General features: G+C 37.9%; 1 protein-coding gene and 2 pseudogenes across 1 annotated transcript; 2 read left to right on the top strand and 1 right to left on the bottom strand.

The window, feature by feature from the left end:
* Positions 1-313: 313 nt before the first annotated feature.
* On the bottom strand, positions 314-1,249 carry LOC100724629 (putative olfactory receptor 2B8). The gene has a single exon (XM_003464228.1). It carries the CDS (start codon positions 1,247-1,249, stop codon positions 314-316), a length of 936 nt encoding a protein of 311 aa, XP_003464276.1.
* An 11,077-nt stretch (positions 1,250-12,326) lies between these two features.
* Positions 12,327-13,304, top strand: LOC100720940 (olfactory receptor 9G1-like; annotated as a pseudogene).
* An 8,637-nt stretch (positions 13,305-21,941) lies between these two features.
* On the top strand, positions 21,942-22,857 carry LOC100721212 (olfactory receptor 9G19-like; annotated as a pseudogene).
* The last annotated feature ends 4,094 nt before the right edge of the window (positions 22,858-26,951 follow it).

Genomic DNA, 26,951 nt, shown 5'->3' with positions numbered 1-26,951 from the left:
ATGCCGCATCTAAAGACACTCTGAAGTTCAACACATGTATTGGAAATAGATTTCTCTATACCAAAGTGACTCAGGTACTCTGAGAGGGAGACCTGATTCAGAGCCTAGGATGTCACACAAGCACAGAGCGCCCTTCCCTCCGTGAGGCCAGTTGCTGGGAATTGTAAGGCTCCACAGAAACACTTCTTCCTGTTGAGTTTATAGGTGGATGTTGAATGTCTTTCAGGAAGGCCAAGCTAGTTTTCTTTCCCCTTCTCACTCAGAAGGTAGCTTTGTCAGGTCAGCAGGAAGCATGGTGCCTGCTGAGCACCTCTCATGCTCTCTGCTTTGTAAGAACTCTCTTCAGAGCTCCTTTCACGTCCTGGTTCCTCAGGCTGTAGATCAAAGGGTTGAGCATTGGTGTGACCACGGTGTAGAACACCGCGATGACCTTGCCCCCAGCCCGTGAGGACTTGGACTGGGGTCTCATGTACATGAAGATGGCTGTGCCATAGAACAGGGCCACCACTGTCAGGTGGGAGGCGCATGTGGACAGTGCCTTGTGCCTCCCGGAGGCTGAGTGCATCCTCAGGACAGACAGAAGTATCCGGACATAGGAAACAACAATCAGAAGGAAAGGAACAAAGACGATGATGATGCTAAAGATAAAAACAACCAGCTCTGTAAGTGACGTGTCAGTGCAAGCCAGCCTCAGGACCGAGGGCACCTCACAGAAGAAGTGGTCAAGGACATTGGGCCCACAATAGGGCAAGGTCACGGTGAGGACATTGATGACCATGGAGCTCAGGAAGCTACTGCACCAGGACACAGCTGCCAGTTGGACACAGGTGTTTCGGTCCATAATGACAGTGTAGTGAAGAGGATGGCAGATGGCTACATAGCGGTCATAAGCCATGACACCCAGAAGCACACATTCAATCATCCCAAAGGCCAGAGAAAAGTACATCTGAGTAGCGCAGCTGGAGAAGGGAATAGTCTTCTTGCCCCCTGCCATGCTGGACAGCATTTGTGGTACATTGGTGGAGGTGTAGCAAATGTCCAGAAAAGACAAGTTAGTGAGGAAGAAGTACATGGGGGTTTGGAGACGAGGCTCTATGTGGATAACAATGATGATGATAACATTCCCAGTCACCGTTAATAAGTAGAAGAATAGGAATAGAACAAAAAGAATGAGCTGGGTCTTAGGCTCAGATGAAAGTCCTAGGAATAAAAACTCAGTCACAGTAGAGTTCATTTTCCTTTTATCCATTTTCCACACCAGCACTGTTCCAGAATCACCCACTCACCTATAGACAAAATCAAGTTCCTGATATGTAAATTAGAAGGCTAAAGAGAATAAGAAGGAAAAGAGAAATCTTGGTCTGAGATTCCTCATAGTATTCAGGCCAAGCCTAAGTTTCTTGACTTTCACAAAATGTGATCAGGGATGCTTTCTGAATGCTTAAAATGCAAACAACAGTAGAAGCCATTTCTAAGGATTTTAAGAATAAATAAAATAATGTGTTCAAAAAAGCTTAATGACTACACATAACAGGAAGTCCTACGTTTCTTGGAAATTCAGTTCCCTAATAACAGCTACTTTGGTTAGAACAATGGTTAAAAGATCAGACACACTAAAGTGATGAGGTCCATTTCCTGAAAGCCTGTTAGACTCCACCCTGTGCTTCTGTGCCCTCAGTTGAAGCACTGTGTTAGTAATTTTCACTCTTTTCTTCTTCACAGTGTTTAAGTAAAACAACCTAGAATGATACAGGCTCCTGAAGAAGCCTAAATATTATCATAGTCCTAACACTAGGGGGAGGTGGCAGGCTTCACCTCCATCCCCTTGTCCCTTCTTTCTTTTTTCTCACCTTTTAGGTTTGTGTTGCTGCTATGCTTTGTTTGTTTTTTGATCTGTAGCTAATTCTCCTTATTTGTATAGTGAGACCAAAGTGGCATCAAGCTCAGAGCGATGACAGCAGGATCCAATGAGGTAACATACAGGACAACAGGGTCAGGCATAGACAATAAAAGCTCAGTGCCTGATAAAGGTCTTCAGAATGCCAGGTGGTCTTCATCAGAGGATTTGTATTAAGTGCACAGCACAAGGATTATTAGCAACCAGCAAAGAATAAATAATGGGGAAATGTATGTCATTAATACATGAAGAAATTTGTCAAGATTATTTGGGTAATTACTAAGCACATGTACGAGCATCTGCAACATCCATGTACCCAGTGTGTCTACATCATCAACACCACTGTATGGGAACAAGACCACATAAAAATAACAGCCTTTGCTCTCTGCCCATATGCATTTAAACAAAGCAGGGCAGCTGAGAAGGAACATAAATATTTTGGTCCAGCTACCAAAAACAGCTCATGTTTGGAAAATTCGAACAACACAGGACAGTCCCGCAATTCCTGGGGCTGCAGTGCCTGAAGGATCCTCTTCAGTTACTCCCGTGATGGTGACCACTGAGAGCCAACAAGTTCTCAGTGTTAGACCCACCCAGTTCCCATCAGAACACACAGCCTTTTATCCTGCACACAAAGCTTCTGTGAAGAACAAATATACTTAGAGAAAAAGATTGAAGCCAGAAAGCAGAATGTCAGGCCATTGTCCACTTTAGGTCAGGTTATTTGGCATCAGATAAATACAGAACTTAAGCATCTTCTGTATTATATGAATGAGTGATTAATATTTCCATTGTGCAAATTACAGGATGAAATGTAAAATATTTCAATCAAATTAGCCAGGTTCAGTATGCCTACATAATGTCAGAGGTCGCAAAAGCTAAGTCTAATCCTTTTAATACACATCAATTATTGAAGTGAATATACAGTTATCTCCAATGCATTACTAAATCATTGCCTCTTTTCAGATAAACGCAATAAACAGCAGTAATGTTACTGGGTTTTAGTAACACTTTATTTTCCCAGAACAATTTGGTGAAGTAATACAGTGTATGGGTTAAAAGCATACACTGCCTCTATACAAAAAAAATTATAATATGAATTCTGATTCCATCATTTTGCATGTGATTATTTAGAGGAAATTTCTAAACTCCTTTAAACTCATATTTTCCTTGTATAAAGCAAGAACTAGGCAGTCGCTTAATTCATGAGATTACCTTGGTGATGATGGTAGAAATTGCAGCTAGAAGTTTTAACAAAATGTCTGGCACATCATCATTTCTTGATAAATTGTGAAAAGTTGTATTTTATAGAATCCAAGTTGATTCAATTTGCTATAAATTAAATTGAGATCTCAGTTTGGAAAGTCTTTCGGATATAATAATATGCCACACGATTCTATGGTAATCAGTGGAAGTCTTCTTAGAGTATAGTCATGGAAAGTCTTCTTAAATTCATCCCAGCCACCTCACTACTATGTATGATGTTTTCATTGAGCATTAGTTCATTAGTAAATAAAAATCATTGTTAATAATCATTGTTAAAACTAGTAAGAACTGAGATGTTAAACGAGAAGGAATAATAAAGATTATATATCACCATATTACCATAATTAACTAAGAATATTAAAGGAGTTTACCAAGTACACAAAATATGACTTACTAATGAATCCATCACTAAGGTATGAAATCGTTATAACTTTATGAAATAAAGACATCATTTGAAGTGCTCAAGAATTACACTGTATATCATAACTTTTCACTTAGTGTTTCACAAATTCTATTTAATAAATAATTGGGATCAGTGTTTGAAAAAACTGGGAGTAGGAAAGAGAATGTGAAGACAGGACTCCTGGAAGAAACCTAACAGAGAACTCAGCAAGAGCTCCACGCTGGAGAAAATCAAAATGAATATTAATACCTTTTGAGTCTCACCAAAGGCTAACAAATTACCTTTTCCCCCAGTCAAAACCTTTTTGGATAAGAATAACATCACAAAGAATAAAGCCAACATTAATAGCTACCTACTAAGATTTTCTATTATATAGTAAACATTTTATTATTTGTTTTGCAGATAGATGGTTGATTTCAGTTTCCCAGGAACTCTGAAATACATTTATACTCACTTAAAATGAAGATATGAAGATCAGAATCTTTATACAACTTTATCAAAATACTTAGTAGGTCATGATTTTAACTCAAATCTAAGGAATTCCAATATGCTCTTTCACTAACTCAGAGTTTTAGATATTAAATCATGTTACCATCATTTTAACAGACTCTGTGAATACAGGCATCTGGAGAAAACATACCTGAAGTCATAAGCAGCACAAGGCAACAGTCTGTTTAACGCACGTCTTCTCCCTATGTGCATGTGAATAAAAGCCTACAAAGGCAAAAAAGGTGACACTGATGTGAAAGAAATACAACCCTGTGGATACAAAATAAATCTCCTTTCATAACTACAAATAAGATATGCTATCATTCAATTCATCCCTTTATTGGGTTTTAAAAGTAAGATGAATGCAGATGAAGTAAAATTTCTGTCACCTGAGATTTTTTTTTTCATTTTATGGCCTTGGGCTGAATTTTAAAATCTTCAGGGAAAATGTCCCAGACTAACAATTAAAATGTAATTATTTTTGTGGGAATTCTTGGCTGATGCATTTGTTTGTCACTTGCCCTCCACGCTCTTCTTCTCCTGAAGATGAACATTTTCCATGCTTTAAACTCATGATTTCTGAAAGGACTGTCCCTTCACTTCTGCATTGCTTAGCACTCCTGGACCTACATAATTGTGCACATGTAAGGGGTACAATAAGATGTCTTGATCTATGTATGCCCTTCATAAATATTCAATAAAACTAATTAACACATATATAACAGAGCTCACTCAAATGTTTTTATTTGTTTGTTTGGTACCAGAAATCAAACTCAAGACCTTGCACTCACCAGGCAGGTGCTGTACTGCTGAGCTATATATCTCCTGCCCTCAAATATTTTTCTAGTCTAACTGAAGCTTCTTACCCTTTGATCAACATCACATCTTTTCCAATCCTTTCTTCCTGCCCCAGCCTCTGGTAACCAGCTTTCTATGCTCTGTTTTGTGGTTGTTGTTGTGTTTTGAGACAAGGTCTCACTATGCTGTTCAGGCTGGCCTTGAGCTCACTTTTTGGCCCAGGTTGATCTTGGGCTCACAACCATCCTCCACCCTCAGCCTCTCAAGTGCTGGGGTTAAAGACTTGCACCACCATACTCGGTTTATGCTGTTTTTATGACATAAAATGCTTAAGATTTCCTGAATAAGCGTGCTCATTTGGAATTTACTCTTTGGGTCTGGATTATTTCACTTAGTATGATGTTTTCTAGTTCCATCAACATTACTTCAAATGCCAGTATTCCTTTTGTTTTTCAGGCTGTATAGTGTTGTGTTGCATACATATATACCACATTTTCCTTACCCTGTCACTCATTAAGGAATAGATTGCTTCCATATGTTAGTTACTGTACACAATGACAAAATGAATGTGAGTACAAGTCACATCAATATATTAATTTCACGGCAAGGAGTAAGATTACTTGATTATAATCTTTTTCTATTACAGATTTAGGACAAAAATTATGTATATAATTTGGGGGATTAACTCATGACCTTGCGCTTGCCAGGCAGAAGCTTATGCCACTGAGCTAAATCCCTGGCACTACATAATGTTTTTAAAAATGGCCAGACTAATTTATATTTCCAGGGCTGTTGATTTAGCTCAGTGATGTAAATTCCTGCCTGGTAAGCACAAAGTCATGAGTTCAATCCCCAGTACTAATAAATAAATAAATAAATAAATAAATTTATATTTCCAATAGTGTACAAGTATTCTGTCTTCCATCTTGTTACTTAAATTTATGTATTTTTTTGTTGTTAATAGCAGATAGTTACTTCAGTAATGAAGGGTAAGAAACAATTCCTTCAGGCTGAAATGCTACCATTCAAGTAGAACAATCGCAAGATTGGTTAGAGTGCTTTTTGGGTCTTAGGACTGGAAATTTACTCAACAAATATTATTTGTCCTTAATCTGAGCTGACTATGGATCAAGCACAGCCTGGCAACATAGCAACATGGAAAGTCCTTGTCCTGAAATGAATACTATCTAAAAAAAAAAAAAAAAAAAGAAAAAAAGTGGACTTGGAATGTATCTCAATGCAAAGCCTTGGGCTAAATACCACTATCAAGAAAGAAAGAAGGGAGTGGGGATTTAGCTCAGTGGAGCAAGCACTCACCTGGCAGGTGGGAGATCATGAGTTTAACCCTTGCTACAAAACAAACAAACAAACAAACAAACCAGAAGGAAGAAAGAAGGAAGCAAGAAAGTAAAAGAAAGAAAGAGTTTGGAGTAGTTCAGTTTTTCCAGGTGATAACTCGTGTAGAACATTGCTGGTTTTAAAATTAAAAGGCCCAGGTATTTTTATAATGCCCCATGATCCTATTTTCCTTATGGTAATACCACAGCCAATCAATCTCTCTGTGCCTTGCCCTCTACTCACCCTTCCAGGTATGTGAATATTCGTGGCATCACCACATTGCCACGTCTACCCAAGGTCCCATTTCCATGCTGACACACGGCTCTCCATAGAGTTAAACATGCAAGCAAACTGGTCTTAGATACCCAGTGTGAGGATGCAACTCGAGCCCTGATGTCCCTCAATCAGGTCCAGAAGCAGATGGTCCACTCCAGTGAGTCAACGGGGGAAGGTTTTCACAGAGGAACGATTTAGAAAACATGGAAAGAGTATGGAAAACCACAGAGCATCTCTTAGTTTTACCATAATTGCATCAGAAGGGAGCAAGACAAAGAGAAATCCTAGGACACGCAGGGAAGGATGTGAGTTTCTGTGAGGACAGCTCAAAGCTGGGTGGGAGCGTGGGACCCACAGAGGAATGTGGCCCACCAGGGCCCTAGGGACAGCAGCCCGGAAAGAATGCTGCTGACTTTTGTCCCTTTTTCTCTTTGTTTCCTCCCCAGCTGTTCTCCGAATGAGAGGGCAGAATGAGAAAGAATGACAGTTGATTCCTTAGTAGGAATGGAACAGAGCATTGTGAACCCATTTTCCAGGCTTCCTGGCTGTGGATTCATTTGGCTCACTGGCATTCGTCTCCCTACCACCATCCTTCCTTTTCAACACATCCCCTAAAATTTCAAATGTCTTAATGTTTGAGCAGGTTAAATCTCAGTCTCCAAAACCATTCCAAGTATGACATTAAAAAGCCCTCTGTCAGCTCCTATCCCATTGCTCCTGCTGGCCTAGCATGTACGTTGTGTTCTCAAGACGGAGCTTCCAGATCTAGGACAATTCCCATTCTGTCTCCTGCTTCTGTGACTTAAGAGTTGTATTTCATTTCCTTGGAAATACATGAACTTCCAGTTCACAGCACCCAGCCACTTGTCCTGAAGCTGGTCTCCTCCCACCACGCACAAACTTCTCATCACATACAAAACCCTTACCCCATCACAAAACTCTGGGAGCAGAGTTTCCATGCTGGCCAGCTCTCCACAATCCAGATTCGTAATTTGGTCATGGACCCTGTAATTAATTGTTTTCAAACTGGTTCCTAAGAAACCAGTCTTTTTGTGTGCCACCCCCTCTCCCTTAGTTGTGTCTCTTGCCTTTGGTTAGGGTGGCAAAGGATCTAGATTGGAGAAAACAAGGCTATGTGATGAGGGAACAGCATTTGAAACATGGCTCTGCCAGTCTCCCACTGTGTGACCCTGGACAACATGTACACAAGCATTTCTACATCTCAGGAACCGTGTCTGAAAAAGGGGCATGATTGTCACCACTGGTTCACCAGTTTATTGTGAAGGTTAAGATGAGAGGATAGTTGTATTCAACAGAGTACCGGGCACAGAATACATGTTCAAAAATATCATGACAAGTACTAAAGAAAAGTGACAAGTTGTTTTGAGTCACCATATCACCTGGATTAAAATTAGCAAATGGGTCAGTTGGTCCATTAGACACTCTCTCTTGAGTTCAGACTTATTTACTGACATGAGAAGAGAAAGCAAGTGTTTGTTGCAAAATCTAAACGTGTATACATGAATACATATAGAGATGAATACATTTTCAAAAACTGCCTTTTTTAAAGTGTCCCTTGGGTAAGGAACAACCATGAATTTTACAGTCAAATTACTTGGATTCAAATCTTAATTGGACATACTTCTGAGTGCACTTTGGACAGATTAGTTACTTATTTTGTATGTAGTTTCTTAGCTATGATATGAATTTCAACACAAGGAAAATTTGCAACACAAAGAAAATTTACTACTGTTTCTTCATTTCTTGAAACTCACATTATGCAAATATGTCAGATAGAGCTTTGTGAAGAGTAAGTTCCCAATACGAAGTCACTGTCATTGTTATTCTTAAAATTCTGTCCTTCTTTTTCACGGAGAAGTCGATGCACTTTTGGACTGATTAGCTTTCAGAGGATCCCAGCTCAGAGCCTCTGCGCCAGTGGAGAACTCAAATACACCAGGGAGCAGAGCAGGAATAAATTGCCTCCCTCCACCTCGTGAGCGTCTGTTGGTAGAGACAGAGACTGTCTCAACGGGTGGGACAACAAATGTTTCCGGACTCATAAGCTTCTAGGACAGAGAGATACAGGTCTGTGCCAGTAGATGATTTGGGAGTTCTTCTAACATCCTTGACCTCACAGTACGACTTGTGTGTGTGACAATATCTGAATGTCTTGGTGTCATTGTGTTGTCTGGATTGAGACACTGTAATCACAAAGACAGGACAGTGACCCCACCAGAAAGAGCCAACCTGATATCAGAAATGAAACGAGGTGGATTCTGGTGAAGAAACAGCAAAACCATTTATTAACTGTGTGATCATTTCCTTGTTATTAAAACTCCAATGGGCCATCTATAAAATCACTGACATTAATATTTAAACATAGAGAGAGTTGTTGCAGTGCAGAATAAATGAAGTACCATGTGTGGAAATGAAGGGCGGCACTTGATTTGAATAAGTGATTGCAAAATATTAACCATTATTTGTATAAGAGGCAACCTGGGAACTTACAGAATCAGACCATATTAGAGTCAGACGACATTCAGAATTGAATCCAGGACTTTAAAGTTATGTCAAAGCAAACCCTTTGAGTGCCTGTGGAAGAATGTTTCCAACTATTTAACATCACCATAAAATTCTTCTATTTTACTAAACATTTGATTTAAAGTATATAGTCTTTCTATACTTGTAATAAATCTTCAAATCAACAGGAGATAACTATTAAACTGATGCATACTTACCATGAAATGCAAATGGAAAGGCGCATTTTCCGGTGAAAGGAAAAGAAAGTTAAAAGAATGTAGTATCAGATGATAACCCTGCTGAGTGGGTTAATAAAGCAGGAGGACACAAGCATGCCTTCTTTATTCTAGGAATAGAGAGGGCAGGAGTGAGGTGGAAATGGAGAGACCAGGGTGGGAAAAGCATTTGGAGTCAGGGCAGAAGTAAGGACGCCAGATCCCAAAAGTGTGAACATCTCTGTAAGGACTTCTGCTTTTCTGGGTCAGCTGAGAAGTCGGTGAAATGGTCAGAACAGAGAATGGTGTCGTCAACTGGCCACACTTCATTCCAGGTTGACAGACGCACAGGGCAAAGCAGAGACATGAGGAAACATCCACCAAAGTGTAGTGGCTTTGTCTAGGCTGGAAATGAAGGAAGGAAAGAGTTTGTCAGTTTCCAGACAGGCTAGAAAGGGACAAAATATCTCTAAATAATTAGAGCGTGAAAGCTGAAGTTCAGCCCGTGTGGACATAAATGAGCCTCTTCTAGCTGAGATACTGCCATTTCCTGCAGCAGGGAGACTGAAAATGAAGGAGATGCATGCAGAATTATCAGAAGCTTACTACTTTTTAAAGGGTGTCCAAAACCCACGTTATTAACAGATACCAAGTAGGCTCTTAAATGTGTTGGGGGGTATGGAAAAGCCACGGTCGAGACACTGTATTCGTACTCATCAGAGTGGTGCATGAGATCACCAGGGACTGACTGGATGGACATGACAAGAGGAACAAGAGTTGATTCTGGGGTCACTGCAGACCATCAGAAGCAGGAATGATAGGCGAAGTACTAAGAGATGAACAAGGACCAGTTTGTTAGCTGACCTGAATGTCAGAAACCGAGAAAACAGGGTAAGTCCTCCAGGAAGGAGTGATGAACCCAGGCGCTCGCTGAGGTAGATCACATCAGAAACCCAGAGCCCAGTTACAGGCTGCAGCCACAAGAGTGACTTAGCCTGCAGGGGAGCATCAGTCAAGACAGTGCAGCACAGCCTTCTGCTATGCTTAGGAAAAACTAAGATTGATAGTTATTTTTAAAACAGGATAAAACAGAATAAAACCAATTAAAAAAAAAAACAGTGTAAGAGGTACAGGCTTTAAAACATTACAAAATCAACAAATAGTCACCATAATACCTTCTGATGTCTCCCAAAAAGCTGCAGATAATCACAGACATAGTAAACAACAAAACAGAACAGAATAGAGACAAAAACAAAACAGTAAGTGCAATAAAGGACTTAAAAACAAATCTAAAATTGCTACCATAATGTATCTTGTTATTTTTAAAATAGCTGTTCCTGCCATCGGATTTGACATAATTAAACAAAACAAAACAGAGTAAAGCCCAACCTAACAAAGCAGTGGAAAAGATATAGGACTTCCAAAACAAGGCCATAGGGAATCAACAAAGGCTGCAACCCTCAGAAGGAGACACGCCACTAGATGCTATACTGCCTCCCGCTATCATCTGAACCCATGATCTGACCACTAGCCCTAAACCAGCAATGCTAGTGAAACACCAGTGCACCACAGGCGTCCAATTGCATTTCACCTCTGCAGCTGTCATCACAGCCTGTGTCTCTCCTGATAAGAGGGTCGCTTATGGGAGGGAGGGGATATGCTACTTCTTGTTTGCCAGCCTGCATGCTGGAAGGAGCTGGGGGTCTGGCTTTTCCAGTTTGGCAGAGATGTGCTCATGGCGCTGGTTCCCAGACTCAGTTTGCTCTCTGATGTGTCCTTTATTCTCTCTATCCCCAGTCTGCAAATGGCACTAACTCAGAGGCTGAGGTCTAGCTCTACCAGTCTGGCAGGGGTATGTGCACAGCATTGTTTTCTCAGACTTAAGCTTGATATTTATAAATATTACAACTAACAAGTCCGTAGAAACAGTATTTTCCTTGGACCTAGGAGCTGAACATACAATTAACAATTGAATTGAACCTATTTTTTCTTTAACTACACAATAATTTGAATTGATAAAAGTTAGCGTAGGTGGAATTGTCCTTAACATATAAATCATATGTACAGAGGTTTTTGGTATATTCCTTTCTAATTTACCTTCTGTAAGTGTCCAGCATTTAGCTATTTTGCTAGACAAACACTCCACATCCCAAGCCCTCTAGCCATCTCAGTAGCATACTTTTATTTCTATCCAGAGAAAATTTTAAAATGTGTAATATTTCTGAGATATAAAGTAATGTTTAATTGCCACATTTTAAGACATATATATTTCTGGAATTTTTATGTCAGAACAGTCCTTAATAGAGATGAAAATAACAAAAAAAAATAAATACACAATGTTTCACCTAATGCGTCAATATGTCAATCACTTTTAACCTTTTAACACTCAGTTCTCCTTTCTTGGAGTGCCCATGAAATTGGATGATAATCAAATTTTCTCTTTTTAAATTCCTGTTTCTTGAGTTTTTCTAGGTAACGTATATGAAATTTTATGCAAAAATTCAAAAAGTTGAATTATTTGGCATAAATGGGTTAAAACTGGCTCACAAGTGACTACTGTAAAATATTTACTGTGGAATGTACATAAGGCACTGTATACTTCCCTGCTGTATAGTAACAAATTATAGAATTCACCTCTATACAATTTTCCCCCAAACATTCCATTTTTACAAAGAAAATATTTTGAATATTTTTGTGAATATATATATAGTATTGAGATATAAATATACAAAGGCCAGGTAATGTTCTACTATGTGGAAACACTGCAGGAAAATACTTGATTTACTAACAAATGTTGAAAATAAGTAAAATTCAGGTTTTCAGATACAAACATTGGATAGTCTAAGCCTAAAAGTCATATATTTAGCAGTGTGCATTTGGGTATTGGAAAATCTTAAAAGCATAAGAAAATAAGATTTCTAAGTACATTTTTTTAAATTGAACTGTCATTCAGAAAAGGAAAAAAAAAACAAACAGGAGAAAGTCTTTTAAACTGAATATAAATGACCTTGACTGATTTGAAATTCTGTAAAATAAGCCCTCAGCGTGTTTCTTGTTAAAGTTTTATAAGAATACACAACCCACTGTAATGTAGCTAACATGTTTACTAATTTTCAGCACAATGATTCAAACTAACCCTCCTCCAATCTGCAAAGTGAGATTCCCTGCAGCCACGGAGAGGGGCAATCACACAGTGACTGAGTTCCTCATCTGGGCTTCACCTCATACTCTGCGATGCAGCTCATTCTCTTTGTGCTATTTCTTGCAGTGTAATTTATCACTGAAGTGGGAAACACAGCTCTCATCATGCTGATCTGTAATGACACCTGGCTCCACACACCTGTGTATTTTACCATTGGAAATCTCCATTCTGCATCTGTGGCTGTCCACGGTCTACACCCCAAGATCCTAGTGACCTGCATCTCTGAGGACAAAAGCATGCCCTTTGCAGGCTGTGTGGCCCAGTTCTTCTTCTCCATGGAGCTGGGATACACTGAGTGCTACCTGCTGTCACCATGGCCTATGACCACTACGTGGCCATCACAAAACCAATGCTTTGCACCTAAACCATGTTCATAAAGCTGTGCACAGTTTTGGTAGCCTGTTACTTTGGAGGTTTTACCAACTCTTCCATCATTATGAAGAAGACCTTTACCTTTGACTTCTGCAAAGACAATGTCATCGATGACTTCTTTTGTGACCTGCTTCTCCTAGTGAAGTTGGCCTGTGGCCGGCTGGAGGGCATCCAGGCTCTGATGTACTTCCTGTTGACCTCCAATGCCATCAGCCCCCTTGACTTCATCCTGGCCTCCTATTTCTTCATCATCTCCACCATTTTGAGGATCTTCTCCACCCAGGGCTACCTCAAGGCCTTCTCCACGTGCTTCTCCCACCTTGACTCTGTCACCTGTACTATGGCTCCATCCTCTACACCTACTCTTGCCCCAGTTCCAGCTACTCTCTTGAAAAGGACAAAATGGTCTCCACCTTTTATACTGTGCTGTTCCCCATGTTGAAGCCCATGATCTATAATCTGAGGAATAAAGATGTGAAAGAAGCTCTGAAAAAAGTCTTTAACTTATCAGAAGCTGGTGTCTGATTCACACCCATTCCTCTCATCATTGCTAAGTATTATCACTTATCACGTGCTGCTTCAAAGAAGTTTGGGGAAGTATATGGTCAAAAAAGTCTATTAAATGAAATTAAACCAAAATATTTCCTCTGTATCAGCTTCTTTGTTTTAGTTTACTGATTGAATAATTATCTCTGCTGTGCCATATAGATTCACATTAATTTTTAGTTTTTAATGATGAGTTTAATATGAAATAGAGAACTATGTAATAATTGTGGCATCCCAAAGAATTACAGTTTATTTCTTTTCTCTGTCTTCTAATATCAACTAATTTATTTTTCCTACTGCTCTGATGTCCTCTAAGGACAGCACCAGGGGGCGTGTGTCTCTCTCCTCAACCTTACCTGAAGATGAGAAGCTAAATCCAAGGACAAGGATGCACTAATAATAAAAAAGACATAAAAATTTAACAAACTGAAAATGAAAAAAGCTCACTAAGGAGTTATAGGCTCCCACTAATGCTTATTGGCAGCAATCTACAAAGCACATATGGATTGGGCTTTAAGTGCAGTAAACTGAGAAGTTAAGGATAACTCAGACCGCACAGATTAGTGTAATATTCAGAATTTTTTCCTTTCCTAATTCACTTGAGGAGACCTTAATAGTTGAGTTTTCTAAATTGTACTTTTAGTTCTAATCAGTAAAAAGAGCTGCCATACACTAATTTGCTTTACCACGGTACATTAGAGCCCTGTGTCGTCATTGGTCTTCATTCACTCTATTCTGAGAAGGGCTCGTTATTTTGTTGAGACAGCTTGAAGAACACAGTTCCTTATATTTATTATGTTTGATTGTCTCTATGAACCATCTGCATTTTAATTTCTGCTTATTCATATATACTAGGTAAGCATCACTTGCTTATTTAAACCCACTGATGTGGTGAAGACAACTAAGGATTTTCAGCAAAAAGAGGTGTTTGAAGGCTGTAGAATGGATTTAGAGATGTAAAGGATAGCCGCCTTCTTCTAGAAACACCAGTATGGACAGACACACATGCTTCAATGTGCAGATATGCACCCAGAAACAATGCGAGCATGCGTAGAGTTTCTGTACACATCCTTTAGTTTAGTTTCTACACAAGAGAGAATGAGAACATAATTTATGGGTGCTTTCTTTTTCATGAGGGAAATACAGTCTCCAAAGTCTTTTCTCCATCTTTGTGAACAGTACCTTATTTGTATACACAGTTTTGTTGAATTGTCCTGTTAGCTCCTCTGCAACTGTGAGATTCCCAAGGAGTCTCAGTGATCTATAATCTGAGAATCAAGAAGCTGGCATAAAAGGTTCTGGGCTGACAGATTTGAATTCCATGGAGAAGATGTTCTGATTGGAAATATTAAGTAAGTTTCTTAGTTCAGATGATAAAGATAGAAAATTTATTTTCTCCTTGCAATCAATCGTATACTCTCTTATATACTAACAAGTGATAAGTGCTAAACAAATGGTCTTTTTTGAAATATCTTTTTACTTTCCTATTGTAATTTCTGAAAATATTAGAAGTTCATTTACAGGAGAACTTCATACTATTTATGACAAAAAGAAAGAAATGTACACAGATAAATCCACAAGGAGAAAATCATCTAAATTTTCCAACAAACAAGCAACCATCAGGCTCCACTAACAAAATCACACTTTAGTAATAGCTCAAGTGTAATTGAGGCATAAGAATGAAGAAGCAAATATTAGTAATAAGGGACAACAGATGTCAGGAAAAATGTAAATTTCCTTCAGTTTGCTGTTTTTTAAGAAAATGTGGAGGCATAAGTTTTGAGGCATTTATTTGGAGTTTTTTGTTTTGTTTTTGTTTTTTAGAGGACCTCTGACAAGAAAGAATTTCTAAAGAGAAAATGGGGTCTTAAATTGTTTTATGAAAATCTTCTTTTTAGCCTATTAATGTTAAGAAGTTGAGCATGTTGACCGGTTAACATATAGGTCCAGTTATCCTGATTTTATTGTTCTAATTAACAAATACAGAACTCAGTGTTTTTTCCAGTGTACACAATAAGTATCAGAGCAAACACCAAGAAAGTGCACACCCAGTCTGTGTGTGTGTGTGTATGTCCTAAGGCAAATAACAAAGCATTTATTTAAGGGAGAAAATGATGAGTTTTATAAGAATCTCAAAGGGACTGGACCGCAGTAAAGTTTAATTATCTAGATGAAATAGGCCTAAGAGGGAAAAACTAACCTGGAGGTAAGATAGGATCAAAGGAAATGGATGGGGGGTGACTCTGGGTTCTGTGGCAGACTTTGGGAGTAACTGCAACAACAAGCCTGAGATGAGAGTGGCATTAAACACAAATCACATCCCTTCAAATGGTTCACACTAAACGGCATTACCATTGCTTTATTTTTGTGTAACGTCAGCAGTTACACAGGACAGATACTTCCTTATGATGCCGTACTATTTATTTTATATATGACATGCTCTAAGATCCCAAATGCAGAAACTGTCCACAAAAGACCCAAACACATGCCTGTTTCTAGCTCATCTTTTGAGATTTAAAATATTATGAAGCACTTTACCTGTGGTCACTCCTTTTTTAAAATTTTATTTAAAAGGAAAAAGAGAAAAAAACAAAACAAAACAAAGCAGTGTAAGGGTACAAGTAATACAGAACTACAAAAAAAAAAAAAAAAACAGTAAGAAATCACCGGTTAATAGATTACATATTATCATCTTAGAGATAGTTGCTCAAATCATAGTATCAAAGTATACAAAGGGGACACTCAAACAGTGAGACTGCAAACAGTTGTGTTCAATGATCCAACCAAAAACATTAATATGGTCAGCTATTTAACACCCCTAAACACTCTTGCTGTTGTATCATTTAGAACTCTTTTTTTCCCTCTCTTTTTTACAACAAAATTTACCTATTTTGGATTTTATTACTCCTTAGTTCTTATTACTTTTTTTGGGAGGGGAGAGAATAAAGTCAAATATGGCAAAACAAAGCTGTCAGTCAAACCAAGGATAGACATAGCACATGATGTAAAGCAGAGCACAAGGTTATCAACAATGGTTATCAACAATGTCTCTTGTTTCCTTAAAAAGAATTGTCTATCTCATTATATATTATAAAGTTGAACAAAACAGTAGAGAACAAGACCAATAAAACTTAAGCATTGTAAACATTACAGGACTTCCAAAGGAGACAATAGTCAAACCAGAATGGGTATCTTACTGAATCTTATTGCCTTCAAAGTAGTTGCCTATACCCTCAAACTTGATAGTATCATACAGAATGGAACAGAGTCTAATCAGTCAAAACAAGATAGTGGGAGTATTACAGGACTTCAAAACAAGTTAATAGGAAATCAAAAAAGTTACTATTATATACCCTGATAATTTTTAAAAATTTTCACCTTAATTAAAAAACATAAAAAATAACTAAATAATTTTTTAATGAATAAGGCAGAGACTGAGATAAAACAGGACATAACAATATAACAATCCCTGTCAAAGCATGACTGTTTCAGCAAACTAGTGGTTCGCCATCAAATAATAATTAATAGTAGTTACCATAGTGTCTGTCTTTTTCCTTGAAATATTTGAATAAAACTTCATATACTATAGCGTCAAGTATTTCCATATCAAGAAGCCCAGAATAAACCCTTTCCAATTAATAAGTGAAAACTTTATAAGGCTTCAAGGCCACATAATGGGCAATCATGATTACCACATATTTTTATATATTTGAATCATTACTTACATTAGGGAAACTATTCGGTATTCATACATGTGAGATTGATTTATTTCACTTATGAGTATGGTCTCAAGCTGTGCCCATTTATTGATAAATATCTCAATGTGATCCTTCTTTATAGCTGAATAATACTCCATTGTATAGAAATACCACACTTTTTTATCCATTCCTCAGTTGATGGACACTTGGGTTGTTTCCAAGATCTGGAGATTACAAATTGTGCTGCTATAAACATAGGTGCACATATATCACTGTGGTATGATGCTTTCAGTTCTTCTGGAAATATGCCTAGAAGTGGAATAACTGGAATAAATGGGACTTCCAATCCCAGCTTTTTGAGAAATCTCCAGACTGACCTCCACAAAGGCTGCACCAGTCTACACTCCCACCAACAGTGTAGGAGAGTTCCTTTTTCCCCACAGCCTTTCCAGCATTTGTTGTTGTTGGTTTTCTTGATCCTGGCCATTCTTTTAGGAGTGAGATGGTATCTCAGTGTGGTTTTAATTTGCATTTCTCTAATGACTAATGATGATGAACATTTTTTCATGTATTTATTTGTCATTTGCATTTCTTCATCTGAGAAGTGCGTATTCATCTCAGATGCCCATTTTTGGATTGGATCTTTGAATTTTGGGGGTCTGAGTTTTTTTTAATTCTTTATATGTTTTAGACAAGAGTCCCTTGTCTGAGAGAGAGTTCACTAAAATCTTTCCCAGTTTGTGGGACTTCTTTTTACCATGCTAGAGATTTGTTTTGACATGCAGAAACTTTTTAATAAGAAGTGGTCCCAGCTATTGATTCTGGGAAGTATTTCCCATGCGGTTTGAGTCCTGTTCATGAATTCTCTACCTACTCCTATGTCTTCAAGGTTTCTACCCAATTTGTCTTCCAATAGATTTAGTGTTTCTGTTTTAATATTCAGATCTTTGACCCATTTAGATTTTAATTTAGTACATGGTGATAGACATGGGTCTAGCTTTAGTTTTCGGCAAATGGAGAGCCAGTTTTTCCAGCACCATTTATTAAAGAGACTGTCGTTCTTCCAGTGAACCTGCTTGGCTCCTTTATCAAAAATAAGGTGGTTGAGCGTGTTTGTAGTTGTGGTTGTATCTTCTAATCTATTCCATTGATCTTCGGCTCTGTTTTGATTGCAATACCATGTTGATTTTACTACTGTTGCTTTGTAGTATAACTTCAAGTCAGGGATTGTGATGCCTCCTGCTTTGTCTTTGCTGCTTAGAATTGCCTTTGCTATTCTAGGTCTCTTTTGGTTCCAGATGAAATTTAGGAGTGATTTCTCTAGATCTATAAGGTATGTTGATGGTATTTTTATTGGGATTGTATTGAATGTGTATAACTGTTTTGGGAGAATGGCCATTTTCACAATGTTTGTTCTTCCTATCCATGAGCAAGGGATGTCTTTCCATTTTCTGAGATCATCTTCAATTTCTTTTTTCAGTGTATTATAATTTTCACTGTATTTCACATCTTTTACTTCTTTTGTAATTTCACATCTTTTTTTTGTAATTTTTTTTGTAATTTTTTTTTTGTAATTTCACATCTTTTACTTCTTTTGTAAGAGTAATTCCTAAATATTTCATTTTTTTTCTTGTTAATGTGAAGAGTGTAGTTTCTCTTATTTCCCTCTCTGTGATTTTGTTGTTCGTGTATAGGAATGCTATTGATTTCTGAGTACTGATTTTGTATCCAGCCACATTACTGAATTCATTTATTGTATCTAAGAGTCTTTCAATGGAGTTTAGGTGGTCTTCTATGTAGAGTATCATGTCATCTGCAAACAATGATAATTTAACTTCTTCTTTTCTATCTTTACCCCTTTTATTTCTCTCGCTTGCCTAATTGCTCTGGCTAGTACTTCCAGTACTATATTAAATAGGAGTGGTGATAAAGGACATCCTTGTCTTGTGCCTGATTTTAAAGTAAAGGCTTTCAATTTTTGGGCATTTAGTATGATGCTGGCTGTTGGTTTGTCATAAATGGCCTTTATTATATTGAGGTAAAGGCCATCTATTCCAATTTTCTATAAAGTTCTTATCATGAATAAATGCCTGTGGTCACTCCTGCATCTTTACAACTTTAACACGATGATAAGGCTCCTGTGTTAAAAAGTGAAAACAACACGGTAATAAGAGAATGAATCTGTATTTCAGCATTTCTCATCGTGATCAGGAGCAAGCAGAAACCAAACATGTTCTGTTCTTATTGAAACAGATTTCTTACAGGTTATATACAGTCTGCTAAATTAGAAAAATTGGCCCACTAATATTGTGCAACAAGAAAACTTGAGGCTCATTTGTTACTCAAGTGTTGAGAATTTTCCTGCTTAGCCTTTAGTAGAGCTGGCTCCTTTACGTGAGGGAGATTCAAATCATTCTTGTTTGACACAGAAGGAAATAGAGGCTTCATCCTGTTGACTAGTGGTAAACTTGGTTCACTACCTAAAATTTAACTGCTTTATCAGCTTCCCTGCACTGTGCAGTCAGCTCTGGTTTTTCATACTCTTGGTCTCTGTAACAGTCTGTTGAAGCTAGATAAAACTCTTTCTTTGCAGAACTATTTCATTTGAATAAACAAATATTAGATGGAGCTGATTATCTTGGTGGGCCAGCTTCTCTTTTGTCTTTCTATGGGAATCTGCAACAGAAAAAAAAAAAAACAAAAAACAAAAAACAACAACCCTAGGCATAGTAGTGACAGAAAAAGCATGTAGATTTTTCTAACAAAATTCTGTGGTGGTTTTGGAAGAAAATGACAGTGTGGGAAGCCACTCAGAACTTCAGTCTAGTCAAGTCACTTCTCACCTGAGTAAGGTTATCATGCATTCACTGGTCAGAAAATACGAATTCTGTCTCTATCCTGTGTCAAGCTCTGTTGTACACCCTGGGAATATAAGATGCATGAAACAAACAAATGGCATTAAATTTGAAGTAAAACAATTGAGAAAGTAAAAGTAATAAGCTCCTTCCTTTCTTTGACCCCAAAACCAGTAGAAAAAATAAATGGAGCATACATTATGTAATTTGACAACTTAGTGATATTCCAATATTATTTGCTATCTTTTCACAAAGTTCCTAGAAATATCTGTAAATATTCACAAATCTACATAAAGCTTTATATTAGAACATCTTTCCACAAAACAGCCTCGTAAATCATCCTTTGAGTGCAGAATTGGGATATTGTCACAAATTTGGAGCCCCACCAGCTATGTGATATGTAATAGAGGAGTGTGAAAGTATCCTGTATCCACAGGACAGTCAAATGTGCATGAAAAATGTGTCCCTTCACCTACATGGAGTCCTGGAAGACACTGCTCTGGAAAGGTCTGAAATCACACTGGTACCTCAGTTCATGAACTTCCTTTGCTTCATGATTCTTGGGACCATGGCTGCATTTGTGTTCCTGCTGGGAAGTTGGTCACAATTATGTTCGGCATCTGATACAGAGTTCCCAAAGGGAAGCAAAACTTTGCTGAACACTTCTGTTTGCAATTCACAAATTAAAACATTTGTGAAGTGAGGCATTACTTTACATGAGTATAAAACCAACACCATTCTAAAAGCACAGGAAAAGACATTTCACAAAGTTTCCTATATGTCAACTTACTTAAGTATTTTAAAACAAAAAAGGATTGCTATTTTTGTTTGGAAATTTATCGAAAGTTATCCGTCTTGTCAGTAAAATCATGTTCATAGTAAAAATTCCTCTCATGATTCAGTCTCCAGGAAAACAATGATGATTCCTCACGTGTTATGTATTTCACTATATGTATATATTCCACTAAGTAATCTGCTTTTGGTACTACATTTTAAAATATTTATAATGAATCATAACTATATATTATTAATGTATGGCATGAAGTTTTAAATTTTTGTAAACTGTGTAATTATTTTGAAATGTGTTTCTGTAAGTCACTCTTATATGTGACAGAATACTTTACAGATGAGTGTAGGCATACATGTGCACATGTGGATACACTGGCATTGTTTCATTTCATGATCATAAAGAAAGTATTAAAAAGGTTTGTCTTAAAAAGATTTCTCAGTGTGATGATTCAGAGCTACTGCTAAACCCAAAGTCAACTTAGGATAACTCGCTTTAAGAATAATGTCCATGACTAAATACAGAGATTGCAAAATACAGTACCTACCAGAATTTACACCTCAGATATCTACTATGATGAAACATTTTTTAACCTGGCATAAAAAGAAAAATTAACTTCTCAGTCACCAACAAGCATCCCCCCTCCTCAACCTCCATTAGGTTTGTTCCGTGAGATTTATGACAAAGATGTCCAAGGCTCCTAGTGAACGACACAGTGTCTTCCTTAACTGTGAAAAAAGACTTTGTTATCACCCTTCAAACTGCAGGCAATGTCCCAGTTTTCACGGGGACAGAACAACTTCTCAATTACTAGCTGGAAATGTAAAAAGGGAATATTTTCTCTGCATCTACATTCAATCAGTCTAGTTAAACATGAGTTCTTTATCTACTTATACTTTCCAGTTGCACAGAATATTAACATTATCTGGTGTTAGGGTTTTATTTATTAATAAAGTTCTTCTTGCTAGAATAAAGATTCTGTAGAATAAGGCTTCATCCTATCATATGTTAAGCCCTGTCTCAAGAGTCTAAAATAGCACTGGAGGTACATTCATGCCTTAAGAAAAAGGGGATCTCCAAAGTCACTTTAACTTGCCTGATATTTAATGTGTGCCATCCTACACTAATGATTAGGCAAGTCCCACACACCACCCATAGGAGGCAGGATTTCCCTTTAGCCTTAACTGCATCTTACAGCCAAGCAGAGAGCATGCCTCTACGGACCCCAGAGGAACAAATTCTTGTCTACTCCGTCCCTAGGGGAACTCTGGGAACCATGGAGAGGGGCAATCACATAGCGACCAAGCTCATCTGGGGTCTGAGCTTCACAAAAGACCCTGAGATGCAGCTGGTTCTGTTCCTGATGTTCCTGGGTGTGTACTCTGTGACACTGCTGGGAAACAACATACCCATTGGGCTGATCTGTAAAGATGTCCAGCTCCACACACTCATGTACTTTTTCATTGGAAATCTGTCTTTCCTGGACCTTTTGTATTCTGTCTATACTTCAAACATCCTAGGGGCCTGCATGTTGGAGGACAAAAGCATCTTCTTTGCAAGTTGTGTGACCCAATTCTTCTTCTCTGCTGAGTTATGCTATAGTGAGTGCTGCCTGCTGGCCGCCATGGCCTATGACCGCTATGTGGCCATCTCCAACCTCCTTTTCTATGCTCAAACCATGCCCAGGAGCCTGTGCATCTGTCTGGTTGTGTTCTGCTATACTGGGGGCTTCCTCAATGCAGTAATCTTAACCAGAAATACACTCACTCTGGATATCTGTGGTGCCAATGTCACTGATGACTTTTCTGTGATGTTCCACCCCGGGTGAAGTTGGTGTGTGATGTGATAGACAGCTACCAGTCTATGTTGTACTACGTGTTGGCCACCAATGTCAGCATCCTCCTCACTCTCATCCTGGCCTCCTACATCTTCATCATCGCTGCCATTTTGAGGATCTGCTCCATCTAGGGCCACCTCAAGGCCTTCTCCACGTGCTCCTCCCACCTCGTCTCTGTCACCCTGTGCACTGGCTCCATCCTCTACACCTACTCTTGCCCCAGTTCCAGCTACTCCCTTGAGAGGGACAAAATATTGTCTACCCTCTATACCGTGCTGTTCCCATGTTGAACCTCATGATCTACAGTCCAAGGAATGAAGATGTGAAAGAAGCTCTGAAAAAACTCCTTAACTGATCACAGGCTGGTGTCTGATTCACACGCATTCCTCCCATCATTGATAAGTGATAGCACACTACTTCAAGAGAAGGGTTGGGAAGTTTATTACCAAAAATTAATTTCTATTAAATAAAATTCAAGCAAAATATTTCTTTTGTATTGCATTCTTTGTTTTAGTGATTAAACTATCATCTCTGGTACATATTGTAGATTCATTTTAATATTGTTATAGCTTTCAAAAAGCAATTCTGGGTTTAATGCAAAATAAAAATATATACTTTCAGCATTTCAAAGGCTTAAATAATATTCCCTTTAAATATTGATCCAAGGGGCTGGGGATTTAGCTCAGCGGCATAAGCACCTGCCTTGCAACCGCATGGTCGTGAGTTTGATCCCTGGTACTGGTAAAAAGAAATATTGATCCATTTATTTTTTTCTACATAATGATTAATATGAAGATGTGATGAAGCTATACCACAGATCACTGATATTTGGAAAGTAAATCTTAATTGCTACCAATCAATTACTGATAGGTTTCCTATGTAACGGATGAATAAGGCCTGTCAAGATATTTTTGATAGAAATAAACAGAGTAATTATGTATGATAAGATATAAAAGTAAAGAGAAATATGCAAATTTATTTTAAGGAATTTTATTAAAATTCACTGGTCATTAATTGTGGTAGTCTTTCAATATCAAAATTCTAAACTGTGAGCCAAAAAACCTTCAACTGTAAAATTTAATCCTTCACTTGCTATGAAGGGCATTGTATAAAACATTAAAAACATCAAAAATATCAGTTGTACTTTGAACATTAAGCTATAAGGCTTTTTATCATAGTTAAAATGTTCTTATTTTAAAAACACCAGCATGGCTCTAGAATGTGTCCCTTCCCCTGGAAAGTGTGGTAGAGGTACCCCAAGAGTGTGGAAGAGAAGTCCCCATGCAGTACTGTAAACCATCCTACACAGACCCTACAGGGCTCCAAGATTTGCTAAAAGCTAGGGTGAACAGCCTGCAGGATTTATCAGGTGAGAAGTATTTTACCGCAAAGGATAACAAGGCAACAGATGTTCAGCCTAGTTTTGTCCTGCACTGTGGGGACTGGGGACCTGGCCTATGGAGTTTAAATATTAGGTTATCAGTGCATGGTGATAGCTAAGGCTTTGCTTTGGTTCAAGCCCAAAGCAAAGCCTTAGCTATGCCATTCATTCTGGCAGTCATCCCTGGGAGATCTCAGAAGAAAGTACGTAGTTTCACACTTTCTGTCATTTGGCCAGGATAGAGGGACATGAAGCGGAAACATGGGCTCCTTTAATGCGAATTTTTTTCTTGCTATGCATAATCTGGTTCATTTAATTAGGTGGCACTGTTTCCCTGCTTAGGGATCACACTGTGCAGCCCAAGGGAAAGGACCTGGAGGACACGTTTGGACTCAAGCATGCACCTTGGGGTGACACATAGCCCTGAGGCACACATGTTCCATGCATTTAAGCCATATTTGTTCTTATTAATGGTTGTCATATTACAATCCACACCACTGCTGAACACTTTCCCTAGTATCATAGTAATGCAGGAGAAACAGATCTGCAAAGACAGCTTCTTCTCAGGTCTTAGTGTAGAATTACTTTCCCACTTAATTGGATAAATACCTAAAAGAATGATTGTTAAACTGTTTGGTAAAACTGAGTGTAGCTTTGTAAGAAACAAACAGTCTTTCAAAACTGATGCATCAATTTGCTTTCCTATAAACAAGAAATGAAAGTTTCTCTTATTCCACATTCTCGTCAGAAATTGTTATCACTTTATTTTAACCATTCTAATACTTTCAAATATAATTCAGTTTTGAAATCTGTAATTCTATAATAAAAATGATGCTGAACATCAAAAAAGGCTCCTAGACAAATACAGCAATTGGAACATTATGGAAGACTTTAGAGGAAACATCTTACTGAAAATAAATATTTAACACCTTGAGAAAATTTCAAAGCACTTTGTGATTCCAAATTTCATCCAGTAAAGATTATTCACCAAGCATCAGTATCAAACTGTAAGTAAATCCTTGAAACTATGTACTTTCTTCTCAGATCTCCCAGGGCTGGCTGCTAGAATGAATGGCATGAAATGTTGTACTACAAACAAGTAAAATAACATTACAGTGGATCAAAGAACCCAGCACTATGAGATTAAAAGAGTTCATGTCACAACAAATAATAACAATTAAAAATTAATTTGTTCAACATTTCAGTTTTAAAACACAACTTGATAAAATGGAAGGAAATACAGAAATGGTGACAAACACAGTCACAGCATAAATTAGTTGGAGGATAAAATAATAGCATTCAGCAAGGAACAATAACCCTTATACCTGTGGTTGGATGATCTGTGTTGCTTTCCTGAAGGCCAGGACTTTGGGGTTGTACACCGGGGTGTACCAGACATCCAAGAATGACAGACTGCCGATGAAAAAGTACTAAAGGACTGTGTAGCTGGTAGTCAGTCCACATTAAGATAACCAGGGTCAGGTTCCTGAACATGCTCACCAAATAGAGCATGAGGGATACTCCAACAGCGACCAGCAGCCAGTGGGCTCTGCTGAGATGCCCAGAAAAATGAATTCAGTCAGTAAAGTGCAATTTCCCAGCTCCATGTTCACTGAGAAAAACCTGATTATCACCACTGAAGAGAAGCTAACACTGATTTTTCTATTGAAACAAGAAAGTTGGCCTATTGTTTAATTAATAATTACCAAAAAGCTTGGGAAACACCATTTCTTATTACTCAGCATTGTAGAACTTTAAAGTGGAACTTGGGAAGATGACAGGATTTAGAGTGAAAGTGACTTTAAAATTATGGAACCCATTTATCAGTTTTAATGTACAAAGCCCCTTATTCTCATAAAACTGATGAAAAAATGAAATGACTAATAATTTCCTGACAGATCATGTGACTGACTAAAGAGCAGATATTGGAAAACCATAGTGCTATCTTGGATTTGTGGTGGGCAATCAGAAAATTTCAGTATCCTTCCATGAAATGAGCATTTCTTGTCTGAAGCTGTGTATAACGATGTGGTGTCTTAATCCTCCTACTGGAACAAGCAGAGAAAAACAGACCCGTCTGATCACCTGGCAGTTTCTATGCTACACCTCAGATTTAATTAACCCACTTAGTCCTCGTTGTAACTCTGTAACAGAGGGCTGAGGGTTACACACTTTGTAACAGAGAAAGAGAGTGAAGTACAGCGTTCAAGTAAGCAAAGTCACAGAGCTGTTCAACTACAGACCCGGTACTGAAACTGAGACTGTGTAATTACAGGTGTGTGCTTACAATCTGGGTTACAGACAGGAAGAGTGACTTCAGCCGTGTTAGGACACAAAGAGGTGACAGTAGGTCATAATCTACTGTGTAGTTGGAAAGGCTAGAAGGAAGGCTCTTCACTGTGTTCCTGTAAAGGGATTACAAATATTTGAGATCGACAGAGTTTAAACATTATACAATACACACATGCATAGAAACATCACTTGGTAACCCATAAGTGGGTAAATTTGAGAATATATATAATTTAAATTTTAAAATAAATAAGTATAAGGAGATGAAAAGAAAACAAGATAGTCATAATAAAATAAAAGTGTTATTTAAACTGATTCCATTACTTGATAACTCTGTCATCTTAGAAAAATATTTTTTTAACCTGCAAACATACATGTATTCACACGCAAAATAGTAAGAAAATTCCAATATTACACAGGTAAAATGCACAGATAATGTAGTGAACCGATAGTGTAGCTATGAAATGGTAGCTAATTTAAATTTGAGGAAAAATGTTTTTTATAAATTCTGAGTTTACACACAAAAATAAAGTCAAGTTTCTGCAATTGAAGTCAGGACAATGGTATCATTAAGAATATTATTAAAATGACCCAGTACCATAATTCAAAAATAAGATTGGTTTAGAAGTGCAAAGCCCGTTGGCCTGGGGTCAAAGCATGATGAAACTGTTATATCAACCTGACACCAAACACGTGTGAGAATTAGAAAATTCATCTCCATTCTCAGGAGCCTATTTCCCCCAAAATGGTTAGTCTGTTTCCTAGAAGCAATCAGTTAT

The sequence above is a fragment of the Cavia porcellus genome, unplaced genomic scaffold (assembly GCF_034190915.1).
Source record: "Cavia porcellus strain 051 isolate PalLab524CR breed Dunkin Hartley unplaced genomic scaffold, mCavPor4.1 scaffold_17, whole genome shotgun sequence".
In the NCBI taxonomy this organism is placed as follows: Eukaryota; Metazoa; Chordata; class Mammalia; order Rodentia; family Caviidae; genus Cavia; species Cavia porcellus.
Note: the sequence above shows the minus strand (reverse complement) of the source record. Positions and strands in the feature narration are given on the sequence as shown.

Bases quoted from the DNA above. Each gene is read 5' to 3' on its own strand.
- LOC100724629 (XM_003464228.1), bottom strand. From the start codon at position 1,249: ATGGATAAAAGGAAAATGAACTCTACTGTGACTGAGTTTTTATTCCTA.